Source organism: Haemorhous mexicanus, chromosome 6 (genome assembly GCF_027477595.1).
Source record: "Haemorhous mexicanus isolate bHaeMex1 chromosome 6, bHaeMex1.pri, whole genome shotgun sequence".
In the NCBI taxonomy this organism is placed as follows: Eukaryota; Metazoa; Chordata; class Aves; order Passeriformes; family Fringillidae; genus Haemorhous; species Haemorhous mexicanus.
In genome coordinates, this window is record NC_082346.1 from 29,028,998 (window position 1) to 29,043,403 (window position 14,406).

Genomic DNA, 14,406 nt, shown 5'->3' on the forward strand with positions numbered 1-14,406 from the left:
GACCACAAAGCAAAATATAGAGGAAATATAAAGCATCTTTGTCCTGCTCTTAGCTTCTCAGTACCAGAATTGGAGAAATGGGACACTGACCGCTTCTTCCTCTGTTCTATCCTACTATGTATTAAAAAATCCATTCTAGTTATTGAGAGGGATAAATAAGAGCATCCTTTTCTTCACATAGCTATCCTGCTGTCAGCCTGAAAATAGGATGAATTTAGTTCCAGGGGTTTTTTTATTTGTTTGTTTTTGTTTTGGGGTGTTTGTTGGGGTTTTTTTGCTTTTTCCACATCCTTTTCTCATTATTTTCCAACATGACTAATTTTGGACATGGATGTTGTCTGTAGTAACCAGTCATAGCTGATTCCAATGACAAACTTAGACAATGTATATGAGTGTATGGTCCTTTGCACTTGAGGAACAATCCTGTATTTCAGGACAGTTTTTTGGTTTTATTGTTTGTTTGGCACTTTTTCCCCCTAAAGAGTACTTCTTTGAAGACTACAACAAACACTTTGGATTAAGTGGGAAAAATCTGACAACTGTTTTGGCTCACAAGTCTGTGAATCCCTACCCCACAGAGCACAGCCAGTCTGCCAGTGCTCCACTCCACTTTCTTGTAAAAGCAACAACTCTTAAATAGAAATAAAAGTCCAACAATGTATTTAGGAAAACCACTTCAAAGCTCTTTAATCACCACTGTATTGGGGTTTTTTTTAGCCTCTTGCTTTTGAGATACCTGAATGCAAATCTGCAAATGCTATTTTATGTCACAGAGTCTTATCTGTGTATATCCAAAGTTTCTATTTTATATCTCTGATTTGCAGTTTGCTAAAATAAACATAAATTTCTGAAGTTTAGAAATTTGACATGTACCTTTCTGTTTCTTTATATTTTAAATGGATTTTTAAAATGTGTTCTGTTTCCAGAGAGAGAGCAGAAGGAGGAAGAGTGATTGTAGAAGTTGATGACAAAGTGGCAAAAGTCAGAAATATAAAGGTATGCTTTTTGTTGTCTCCTCTTTCCCATAGAAGAATCCTGATATCCTGATAATTTTCTCTGTTTGCTTGGCTGTTGGATCATTTTAATATAGATATTAAGGGAGAGGTTTAAACTGGCACAGCCTTAGAATTATTGCAGCAAAAGTGTGGGGAAGGACTGGTTTGGTTTGGGGTTGGTTTTTGTGTTGTTTTTTTTGGGGGGGGGTGTTGAATGGAGAGGGGAGGTAACAGGTAGTAGTCTTGTCTGTATTTTTTATTTATCAAAGCTTCTGCAATCTTGTTGCATGCCATCTTTCAAAGCTCTTGGTAAATTGTTTAGGATTTTTGCATATCTTGCTGTTACTAACGCCTGGATAATTTCTTTCCCTGTATCCCTCCTCCTTTCATATTTCCCCTCAGAGTGCAACTGATTTGCACAGTGACAGAAGCATTAGCTTGCAACCATGACAAAGCAAAGGGGAAACTGGGGAAGAGAGCTGCATATTTAATTATGCAGTGGTAAAATTGTTTTCTTCTTATTTCTTGGGGCCTTATTTCTGTCATGTGGTTCTCTGGGAAACAGAAGAATTTCAGAGAAATATCAAAAGGTTTATAAAGCTTTTCTGCCAATACATAGAATTTATGAAGAATATCTGAATTTTGTCTATTGTATGTGTCTTGGGGAACCTTAGCTGTAGTAAATGAACCCTTCAGTAAAAATGCTCTAGCAGGTTTGTCATGGGTGTCTCCACCTCACTCTAAGCACCAAAGAAAATTGATTAAAGATGTTTAACTGTTTGGCATTCCTTTTCCACAAGACGGATCCTAGATAAACTTCCCATTAACTTGGAAAATGCTTTTTTTGGGCCAGCTTCAGAGTGACTTGGCCTATCTGTCCTTTTCCTTTCATTGTCAGGTTGATAGTAGACTTGATAGCAGCTGGGACTCAAGAGAAAAAACTGTGGCCTTCAGCTTTGACTACTGCTACTGGTCTGTTGATCCTGAAGATCCAAAGTATGCATCTCAGGAAATGGTGAGTGATGCTTCATGTCCACATCCCCATCCCATTTTGTCCTTCGTAACCATGTCTTCAGGAAGATACTGAGATACAGATAATATGAGAGATCTCCTTTTCTATTCAGCCCCCATCTTTTTCTTATTTTGTTGGCAATACCACAGCGTTCAGTCCTTCTCTCTGAAAAAGGTGCAGTAGGAATGTGATACCTTTGTTTGTCAGCCAATGCACACTTACCTTAGATACGTTACATTTGGCTGTGATCATTAATGGTGATGGTCTGAGGACTCCTGCTTAGAAATGAGAATTTTTTCAGGAGCAGGTGTCATGATCCACAGGGAGAAAGCTCTGAAAGAAAGTAAGAGTGTTGAGGTGATTCTTCTGAGAGGATCAGCAGAGAAGTAACCACATCTTTAATGGTAGAAAACTGCTTACACCGTATTGTTCGGAGATATTTTCCTTGATAAACCATCAGAAATCTCATGTAACTAATGGAAACTCCTCCTGTCTTCAGAACCAAGCTTTGGTTAATTGATAAAAAAGAAGATTGAAGGATTTGGTATTGAAATATGATGTTATTACAACTCCGTTAATAAATAAGGAATTATTAAATCTACAAATAAATCCTGTGCACAGCAAAGCTATCCAAATATGTCATTATATAAGCAAAAGTAATTTGGCATTAAAATCAGGTTTTACTGGTGTTTTGTCTTCCAAATTATACAAATTTCATTTCTCTCTGTTGTCAGTACAACTGTTCCTGAAATTTTGACCTGTATAGTTGTGTTGTTTTTCACAGAAATTATCATTTAAGCATTTAAGACCGGGTTAATCCTGTAAAATTTGTATTTCAGGTAGTGATGAGCACAGGACTGCTTTTACTTTTGGGGGTCAATATTTGAAAAACTGCCAAATTTGGAAATTACTATAACTGTAGGTGAAATTCTTGACTGTGCTTTATTTCCTTCCTGGTACGGTAGTGTGGAAGATGCTTTGTGAGCTTGGGAAGTGTTTTAGTGTTTAAAAAAGAAAATGGTCTTTCTGAAGTACTTGGCACTAGATAGAAACTTCTATTTTAGGGATTACAAAAACCAAATCTTTAAATGTTGGTCTGTTTGGGTTCCCCTCAGCCCTGCTTATATTTTCTTGTTTGCTTTGATTTTGTGTTTGTTGTGAGTTTGTCACATAATACAAGTAGAAGCTTGCTTCTTAAAGCTGTTGACAATATAGTTGGCTTTCTAGCTGGAATAGTTTAGCAGATGAAATGCTGATAAATCCTGCCTGCCAAGCCAGTTTTAGCTCTACTCTGTGAGAGAAATTATCAGAACTGCCAAATGCAAAATACAAATATTGGCTCCAAATGTAAATTTTTGTTCTTGTTGTTATTAAATACAAGTGTGACTGAAGAAGAATGCAAAATGCAATATAAACAGTCCAGCTTCCTTGCTGGGGCTGAGTAGCTGTTTCAGACTCTGTGGAGAACTCTGTATTATTGTGCAATTTTGTTTTATCTGACAAAAACAGTGAACTCCTGGGCCATAGAAAATGGAGAAATGGGCAGTAGTTTCCTTACTTGTGCCTGATGCTGACTGAAAGGACATCCAGGGCTGCTCTGTGGAACTGCTGGGTTACTGAGACAGATGCCTTGCATGAGATAAGGAAAGTCAAAAGATGGACTGGTGTTTTGAAAGGCCTGGAGCCACGAGAGAATTTCTTGGGCTTTTTGCCTGTCTTTGTAATTCTGGAACCAGTAAAGTGTACTTCAAATGTCCTTGAGAAGAGGCTGCTGGAATACTGCAATCTTACCATGCTTTCGGGCATTTTTCTGCCCTCTTACACTGCATGAACGAATTTATTGTACTAATGCCATGTTTGGAATCACTGCCTCAGTGCTGAGCTGACAACAACGATGTTATCAGCAGCCAAAGGAGGTTTGGTACCACTGTCATCTTGTAAAAGCTTTCTTTCACGAGTGACCTTGCATTACTTTTCCCTTGAAGATGTCCTGCCAACTGGTATCGTTCGTGGTTGCTGTATTGGTTGAGGATGTAGATAAAAGTAGTAGATAAAAGTATCTGTCTTGAGATTTGGTTTTGTAGAATGCTGTCTTTTAGTAAACTTCTTTTTTTTTTTCCTCTTGTAGATGGATGTATAAATATCAATCCTAACAGTTTCTTCAGTTAAGGACTCTGTGGCGGTGTAACAATAGTGTGAGGGCTGCAAATTGTAGTGCTTTAAGTAGGATTTTAAAGATACAACTCTGCTTCTCTGAATACTTCTTACAGTTTCTTCCAGATGTTAACATTGTACACGTCAGGTTCCTGTCTCCTGCATTTCAGAGGTGTGTACACACAATACATTTTATTCACTATATGCTTTGATCAAATACTTCAAAGGCACCTGTAAGAGGCTTAAGCCACATGTGTGTGAGTGCTGTCAAATGTTTGGAAGATGAGCTTGGATTTATTCATCTCTTTATAAAGACTGTTCTTTCCCTGCCTCCTGCCAAACAGAATGTTGCCCATCTTGTATGTTTTTCCCAATACACTCATGTAAGTTTTTTGGGGTTTTTTTTAAAGTAGGGAAAGTATTTTTTCATTTTCATTTGGGAAAAGCAGACCTTGCAGTACAGTGAACTGAGGAGGAATGGGACCCATGTAGTAAAATCTGTAATGTTCATGTGACAGGTTATATGCCTTTAATTTTTTAATAGTGCTGAAAGAAGTGCTATTAAACAAAGCCAACCAAAAAACCAAACCCACAAAAAAGTGTAATACTTGAGGTGATGTTCCTTTCCCTGCTATTTTTGAGACAGAGTGCAGATTTGCTCTGTCACAGGTTGATGCAGAATTAGTTCAGTCTCACAGAGAGAAAATGCTGATTGTCTGCCCCTGGGCTTTACCACTTGCAAACAATGAAGTCATTTTGTCTTGTCTCCCTGTATCCTTGTACTAAGGTTTTTTTTGAGAAGTGATTTTCATTTGGTACAAAATCTTCTTTAGTAAAGTGAGGCATTTTTTGTGATTACTGCTTCCTTCCCACTCCCTTCCTCCCCAGATGTCTTCAGGAACCTGTAGTTCCTGTGTAGTTCAGGATTGTTTTCCAAAGACCGTCTTGGAAATCCATCACTCTTTGGCCATGATATAATTATGAAACTATCCTTTCCTAGAGATTCACGACATATTTTCATTGTGCAGTAAAAATACTGTGTGATAATGTTATTTTAGTGCTATTTAGGGTTATAATTTTTATTCTTACAGGTAGACTCAGGCTTGCTGATTCTTTCTGCAAGTTGAATGTGATAGTTATTATATAAGTGCTGTGAGACATTTATAGCTGTCTCAGAAACAAACATCTAAGTTTAGACTTACTCAAATTTTTGTCTGGCATAGAACAGTGTGTTTCAATCTTTTGAGTTTCCTTTGTAAAACCTAAAATAGCTCTTAGTGAATGTTTCCCCAAATCTGTTTTAGCTCCACTAAACAGAAGAGAACGTTTGAAAATGTTGCAAAACTTACATAACTGCTCATTTAAATCCTAATGATAAAAAAATGTATATCAGCTTGGGGGAAAAAAATGTTTCAGCAAGCACAATTAAGTAAAATCCTAAGAGTATTTTGCAGAAGAGCAAGAAACACAGGAACACATGCAAGCATGAAGTATTCTTGTAGCTTCAGTGCTCAGCTTCCCTGCAGCCACGCTTCCCGTCCGGGCACTGTGTGTGCTGGGCAGGCTGACCCACAGGATGTGCCCGCAGGTATTCACACACAGAGCTGCCACAGAGAGCTGCTGTGGGGCAATCTGCTCCTCTTGATAACAGCAGTGTGTTCCATGGCCAATAGGCTTTGAATGGTAGATGCCATGAAATCCAGGAAAGTGTGAAAGTTCCCAACCAGCACTGACTTCAGTGGGATCCAAAACTCCAACTGGGTTTTCTTGAAACACTTTCTGCAGCTTAGTTTTTTTTGTTCCTTAGTGCAATAGTTTGATGGAGATTATAGTGTTTATAAGGGAAGTAATAATTTAGACTTCAGAATTTTTTCCTCAGGCTTCCTAAAGAATTAAATAAATTATATTAATATTGGTCAAAGAATTTTACACTTCTGGGCTTGACCCGATATGTGTGTTATTTTGGTTTGACACAGTGTTTTATGTTTATGCTGATGTGAATATTCCTTCAGTGTCTCTCTGAATATTATCATTCTCAGTAATTCTGTGACTCTCAGTGGCCCTTCTAAGATATATCCACAAAAGCCCTTCACCAAAAAGGCTCAGGCCAAACAAAAACATAACTGTCTTTGAGATAAGTCTAAGAAACATAAGAGTGCACAGAGGTTAAATAGCTGAGTGATTACAAGAGTGATACTCTTGCATATTTTTCCCTGAAGGAATACATTGTCTTTTCTGAAGAGAAGTATCTGCCTATCAAATTAAAAAAAAAGTATTGTTTTCAAGATTTAGTTGTGGATTTCCCTGTATGTAGGGGTTGCTTTGTGATGTGTCACGTTAAGAGTATTACCTTAATAAATCGGGATGGTTTTACAGTAAGAAAGCAGTAAGAGTATAAAACCAAATCTTATTGCAAATCTAGTAACTGCTCATTATTTATTGACCTTCTCACCCTGCACCTTCCTATTCTTCAGCAGTGGTTTACTAATGTAAGTGAAAGAATAATGACTATGATCCTTTTGTTGATGCACTTCCACTGTGCATTTGAACCACTGAGAATTTTACAAGATTGTTCTAAAGCAAGACCTGTTCAATCAAAGATTGTTTATTTCTAAACTTTCTATAGCAAGTAACACAGGCTCTCCTTGCCTGTCTGTCCATTGCACATTTGTAGCTAGGAAGAGCTCCTTTCTCTTCAAACACGTCATCTAATTATTTCTGTCTTTTTTTATAAATATATTAATTGGAGAAATTCTTTTTTGCTCTGAAGACAGAAATGGGGGTTACTGATGGCTCACGTGATAGAATGTCTATGAGCCTTGTGAAGAGTTTTTTCATTTCTTATTTTTTTAAAAAGGATCCTAAGTGCTTTCCATCATGTCTGGCTTTGCAGCATAGCTGGGTTTTATACTAATTCCAGCTACAAAGAGTAGTTGGGGAAAGGGGCTGACAGGCTTTTTTTTAGTTTCTTGTCAGAGCATAACTGAAAAGTGAATAAAGAAGCAGATGTTTAGGATGCGAGGTTTCCAATATGCCACTAGGGTTTTTGGCTTTTTTTCCCCAAGAGATTTGTTTACTTGTTTTACATGTTCCAATGCAAAAGCTTAGAAAAGTTACACAACAGTATTGTTCAGAAGGAAAATATTGCAACATACTTTCCAACTCTTCACCGAACTAAGTCACTGTATTCCTTCCTTTTTTTCCTAAAGTGCAAACAAAGTCATTTGCTGGGCACCTTTACCTGAGAGACCATTCCTTACTTAGCTGAGTTTGTGACACTTCCATGCCTCTGTGCATTTCCTGCAAGATTCAAGTTTTAAATTGTCTTGTAAATTATCAGGACGAAATCAAAATCTGTTATGTGTCATATGAGACTAATTATAGAAAACATAATACAATGAACTTCTAATTTAAATATCTTGGAAAATTATTCTGGTTTTTTGCTCTCTCTGTCCTCTCCCCCTCCTTGTCTTGTAAAAGAAGGGAGAAAGAGAAGGCAGCAGCAGCTGTGGGTGTAAATGGCATTTTTGCACGAAATATTTGAAAAGCAGTAAGCATTCCATCCACAAGATTTTTTTTTCTTCAATCCAGAGTGAGACAGAAGTGAAAAGGAGAGTGTGCTGTAAGAAAAAGGCTTTTTGTGCAATAATTGGATCAGTATATAGCAGATTATGATGGAGGCAGGGAAGCCACCATGAGTGCATGTTATAGATCTTCTGCCAGCAGCACAGCTGCTGTGCTCAGTTTTGATCAAATAAGGTCATTCTTTCTGACTATACCAGGACTTCTTTGCTGAAAACTTCTCTGGGGACTATTGGGAATAACTGCAAACTTCAAAGCAGGCTTTGTTGGAAGACAAAAAGAATCAAGTTGATTTTCAATTTCTTGAGGCATTGAATTAAATGATAGAAATAGTTGTATGCATTCATAGACAACTGTGTCCTAATGCAGACACATTTCAAATATGATGCTGAAACAGGAGTGCACAAGAAAGAATTAAGGTGAGGGAAAACAGTAAACTGCTTAACAAACAGTGAAATGAGAGATTTCCTGACTGTTCCATCTGCTAATGCTCATGCTCACTGATTGTTTCCCTGCTAGGCACTGACCATTGCTTACTAGATACACACAGGACCTTCTTTACAATAGGCACTCAGTATAGCTCACTAAATAATATTGAAAGGATCTGTAGGTGCCTTCAGCAACCTAAAAGAAAAAAAGAATCAAATTCTTTGGGTGGTCAGGTGTTGTGCATGTTTGCAGTGAGCCTGCACATTCACAGTCTGCATTACTTCTAAAAATCTTGTGATTCTTGCTGTCTTACAAGTAAAACCAAGAACTTGTATCATGATCTGCAAATTTTCTGAAGTCACCTGCAAAATATACTTTTTTGGATAGATTTTTTTTTCTTTTTAAATTAACTGTGGTTAAGATGTAAGATACAGATGTTTTTAAGAAAAAAAAATCTTCTATATAGATAAGCTGGATGTGGATGTTGATTGTTCTTTCGTGCAGATTGACACTCAATTTAAATTCTTCAATGTAATCAGACCACAGTTTTTCCTCTATGTTCATAAAATAGTGGCTTCCCCCCCACCTTGTTTTAATCTCATATAAGGACTGTTTCATACTCTTTCTGTTTTGCAAGCAGGTTCCCTTGTTCATCTGTAAGAATTTCCACAGCATGGCTACTCACAGAAGGGAAGGTCATACTCATGGCACTTCCAAGGCTGCAAATTGATCCAAGATTAGTCTTTAACTTGGAGTGGTGTTTCTCCAATCTTAGCAATACTGTGTGAATAACTTTAGTTAGATTTGTTTTTTGGTGGCTGACATTACTGAAAAGTTAGTCTGAGCTTCAGGTAGGTCTCCAAGGCCATGTGGGTCTGTGAGTTCTGTAGTCACTGGCTAGAAGGATGTTGATAGACTTTGGCAGGGAGACTGGTCCAGGTTTGGAGATTGTTATTCTCTGGGTGTGAGGTTTTATTTTCTTTTAGTGAACAGCCTCCTTATGAGAGATTTTGTTGGGCAGGCCTATGCTAGGATTGAATAGTGAGATATGTTATTGCAACAGCTGTGATCGAGTTCCACACAGCCTATTTGTTTATTTCTGAAAATGAGCCATGTTTCTGACATGTTGGAGGCATGAGATTGGACTTGCATGCATAAGTAGCTGAAGTCTGATAAACCTAAACAATATGCATGTGTCCAGTTTCACTGCTTATTAAAGTGTCTGGTATGATCAGCAGTTGATCCTTTGTATTATAGCAAAAAGCAATAATTCCCTTCCCTTTCTTGTAAATTTGTGCTCACTTTATTTATCCTCAATAAAGTAGCTGACTTTTATATTTTTCTGTTAACTAAGATGATATGCCTCAGGGAGATATGTGTGTGGCCTTGAACACAAACTGAATGAATCATCATTTTGGCTATATCTGAGCACCTGCATGTTGACTCCCTATTCAGCTTCATTTTTAATCAGCAAAAAAGCCTGCCCTTGAGAACTTCTATATGAAAAGCAAAATTAATATCTCCATTCACTTGTGGCTTTTCTGACAAAGTAGTTTCTGATGGCAGTTCCTTTATGTTGTGTAAGACAGAGTGAAGATTACTGAAATTAATTCAGCCTAGAAATGCTTACAAATAGCCCCAGTGCATCAAAAATCGAATTTCTGAGTGTCAGTTTAGGTTTCCTTACCCTCAGATGTACACACCAGTACTGGTAACTTCTCTCTCTTCCGTGTTACAGTGTTAGGACATTCTCATCTGAAGCAGGGGAGATGGTGTTCTGTATTTTAGTGTCGCAAATGTATTTTGAGGGATGTCTGCCATATTACATCACTGTCACATGAAATTGTTGGTTAAAAAGTTTTGGAGTGGACCATTTGAGTCAGTTCTTGCTGGATAGGTCTTATTCCTGGGATGCTGAATGGCAACAAATACTTTCCTCAGTTGACTGGGAGGTTTTTATGTGCACCTGTAAGGATTGATTGCTTTCAAAATTACACCTAATAATGTTAAAATAGGTCTCAGCTTCTGTTCTATTGGTATTGCAAGTGTTTTCCATTTTCAGCCATCCCTTTCCTGCATACACACATGTGCTTAAGAGTGTGTACATGGATTGTATCATCAGTAGTTAATGGTTTTATGGTATTGTTGGCAGGTTTTCTTATGAAGAGTCAAGTCTCTCTAAAGAGTATGCACCTCATCCCACCCCATGTGACAGACCTACAGGTCTGAAAAATTAATCTAACAAAGTGTGAAGATCCAGACCAGAATTAATTAAAGCTGTCTATTTTTTTTTATATTTATGGATTTTTATTTTATTAAGATTTCATAGATAAAGGTGGGTAAGGGAAGCCTTCTCTAGTTAGCATTGGAGAACTGGAAAGAGAAAATGATAGGGAATTTTTTTTTATTCAATGAAAAGTAGGCATACTTTCAGGGAAGTTTATATTTGTCAGTTTCACATGTCATTTTGAAGAACTGTCTACATCCCTGGATTTTTTTCATTTGGAATATGACTAAGTGGGAGAGCCCAAATTACTGGTGCAAGACTGCTTTACACTTTTTGTTTTGGTAGCTCAAATTTTCCAAATCCATAAATGTCCTGGAAGTTTTGTCTATATCTTGATTTTAGTAAACTATCTCTCACAGAACGCTTAACCTGGTCGTCAGTATTGCATCATCCATGAAAAAACCAATTACTTTGGAGAGGAACAGAACAAAGGGGGACATGTCTTATCTTGTGTTGGATTTTGCTCACTGTGTCTTTTTATGATAGCAGAAAGTGAATTTGAGTAACTGCTTGTAGATTTAGGAATAAATAAACGTTTTTTGCTAGAGCATCAATGTTGAAAGTTTCATGGGTAATACATGTTGTAATCCTCACTGTGAAAAAATGAGATTTCCTGATGGATTTTAGAAGTCCAAAACCTCTGAGCAATGATTCACAGTCTTTTGAAGTGAGTCCTATTGGGAGAGTCTGTGACCAGGACAGTAAAGACCACAATAATCACTTTGCCATATGACCAATGAGTAACCTGAGTCCTTGAAAGAATGATCAAAAAGCTTGCTTTCATGATGTACCTGAAAGCTGTGGTGTCCCTTACATGGTGTCTCCCTGTCCTTTTGGGGCAGGAGAGGTGCACCTGTGTGAGTTCCACCTGCAGCATAGGAAAGTGCTCCTTTAGGTGTTAGCATTGTGGCTTGCTTCACCTGGGCTTTGGGGCTGTCCCTGCCTGTCACACACCATCTCCAGGACCTCCCTGTGCAGGGGCAGTGCTGCTGGTGATGGGGGATAGCTGGGGTTACCCTACAACATGCATGCCATCCATGAAGGCACCCAGAGCTTTAGTAGGTGCTCTGAGGCTGTTTTTCCCCAGTCTCTCTTATCTTGGTGTTCTTAGTTGCATCCTGTTTCTGAATGACTGGAAGTAATGGCCAGTATGGTTCATCAGTGACAAACATATATTTCTTATTGAGGCGTGTTGTAACCTGTTTGCTAACAGAACACAAGTTCTTCTTTGCAATGCATGACTTTCTGAATTTACTCTCCTTTTCATTACCTAAGCAAGGTCTGAAACCTACTTGCTTTTTGTCTTTTTCATTATTTTTCTTTTCTTTTTTTTCTTTTAACAATTTTTTTTATTAGAAGGAAGAGCATTTCTCATAGCTGTTTTGAAGTAGAACAAAAGATTGAATCATGTTAGAGATCTAGAAAGAGAGAGTTGATAGGAATTTATCATTGAAGCAATGGTGGTTTTTTTTGTATTCTAGCACATTCAAGTTCCAATCAAGTGAAAGGGTTTGATGGAGCCAGTTATCATTTTAAAGCCAAAATTAATCTCATTTCTGTAATGATTGTGAAATGTTCTAGTCTATAGCTTGAGGCTGTTACTTGTTCTTTTTCAATTGTTTGGGTGGGTTTTTTTTTTTTAGGAGCTAACACTGCTATATCTCTTTCTCATTTTTAATGTGTCTTATAATTCTAAACCAAGAAATTAAAACTGAATTTCCAATTCATATTCAGATATTTAGCAACTGTTTTGATTTTTATGAGTGGAAAATTAGATAATTTAAAGCCTCAGCTCAGGTAGTTTTTATATTTTTAACTTAAACTCAGATTCAGCAGAAACTCAAAGAACTATCAATGTCTTGAAGATACATTTAGTCTGAAAACATAATGATTTTGGGGGATTGGTGAAACTGCTTTCAGCTATTCATGTTTTCCTTTACATCATTTCTGTGTGTTTCACTGTGCATAGTACACCACAATGCTTTTATTGTCTTGCTTCCTACTGCATGTCATTAGCATAAATTTGCTGCTTATTACAATATATGGCATGTAATCTTTTTCTATTCCATTTATTATGAATACAAGAGGCTTTCTGCAACTGAATTTCATTGGCATGTTAAGTTGAAAGAGAAAGCAAAATAGATTAGGACTTCATCTTGATTAGAAGGTCATCTTTTGCCCCTCATTTTATCAGCAAAGAGTTGATTTTAATTTTTTTTCCTTATAGCAAACTGAAGCTGTATCTGTAGAGGCCCTAATTGAGGCCAGGGAATATTCCATGAGCCCTGCAGCTTGGTCATCCATAGTGCTCAACTGCTAGAGTGGTTCCTGGTGCTGTTTGGCCTGGGATAGCTGGTACTTCTTGTAATGATTTGTAGGCACAGCCCAGGAACTGGCAGGGACAAGAAGTTTTCATGTGGCCACCCTGCCTTGGAGGCTGAGAGCTCTTGATAGTCTGAGCGTGGGCTGGGCATGTTTAAATTGCTGCTGATGGGAGCTGGCTGAAGAGCTGTGGGTTGTGAGTCAGGGGTGGAAAGTTAATTATGGGGCTGAAGTTTGTTGCATGCAGTTTGGCACCTTTTTTGCATAGCTGTGCTTCATAGTAAGTATCAAGAAATCGAGAACTTCCTTTTTTTAAATATGTGGTCCACAAGATAGCTAGCAGCATGCACATTGTAATGTTTTCCTGGGGCTGATACAGTTGGGAAAGAATCTCAGAGTCTGCCTTTCTTGCAGTCAGACTCTGGTTAACAGATTAATTTCTAAAAATGAGGAAAAGGACTTGGGGAGAGAAATTATTTGATAACAGAAATAGAGGAAGCAATCTTACACGTAGTCAAAGCCTGACTTGAAAAGCATACTTTTATAATATTGTTCTTTTTCAAAGTGATTGAGCGACTAATAAAAAAAGAAATGTTAGAAGTGAAAAGTTTTAAATTGCTGTGCTGTGTGCTATTTTGCTCTGTTTGGGCAGCTTTGATCCAAGCAGGAAGCCATTTTTAAAGACTTTGCATATGCTCTGGCTTTCTTTTGCTGTGAGAGCAGAGCACAGAGATCTTGCATGTAAGAAACACCCACTGCTTCTGCTGAAGTCATTACACTGGAAAGAGAGAAATCTGCACTGAATTCCCAGGGAGATGGACGGTCATCTTAAACAGCTCAGCTGATTGGAAATCACCTACTGACTTCCACAGGGGGTCATTACATTCAATAGGCTTTTGAAACAGTAACAATATTCTCTAGTGTCTGAATTTCTAGCTGAATCAATGATGCAACAGTTCTCTACCTAAAAAGAGAAAATAGTGCAAGGAGAAATATAGATTAATAGGTTGGCATATTTGAGATAATCCTGAGGTTTTATGTGAATCTGTCTTTTTCTGAATCAGTTTATTTTAATAAGACAGTTGTATTAAAAAAGAGTTGAGACATGTATTTAAAATGTATGGATTTAACATATGCTCAATACAATAAACATATATTGGGATAGAACCAACCACTAAATTGTAACCATAAGTGACAAAAGTTATACCTCATTATACACTATTGCACCAATAAACTGAACAGAATATGTAGAAGGTTGTCTAGTTACTTAAATCCTGCAAATGCATTGATGTCTTGCATTTCATTCCTTTGTAAATATGTTTTCTGAACACCCAGCTATCTGCCTCTGCTCATTGCTGGTTCATTTCTTGCCCATTTTAGTGTGCTGTGTAGCATAAAATCCTAATTTGTAAATGAACAATATTTAATGCATCTTCAAGAGCTTTCAATGATGATGAAATTTCTTCATTCTGTCTCATTTTCCTGTATCACCACTTTTCATGTATTTTATTAGTTGGGGAAAAATTTCTGGTTTTCCTATACAATCAGATGTGTTCCTCTGAATATTTTAAGTTTGGGGTTTTTTTTTTTACCCCAGAAAACATCATGTCTGAGAGGGAAACTCC

At 37.4% G+C, this 14,406-nt stretch overlaps 1 protein-coding gene across 1 annotated transcript in view; it reads left to right on the plus strand.

Moving 5' to 3' along the window:
* Positions 1-14,406, plus strand: part of STARD9 (StAR related lipid transfer domain containing 9) — a 95,912-nt gene that overhangs the window by 11,654 nt on the left and 69,852 nt on the right. The window contains exons 2-3 of the mRNA XM_059849554.1: positions 927-996; positions 1,894-2,010. Coding sequence (XP_059705537.1) covers positions 927-996; positions 1,894-2,010 — 187 coding nt within the window. The remainder of the gene's footprint in view (positions 1-926; positions 997-1,893; positions 2,011-14,406) is intronic.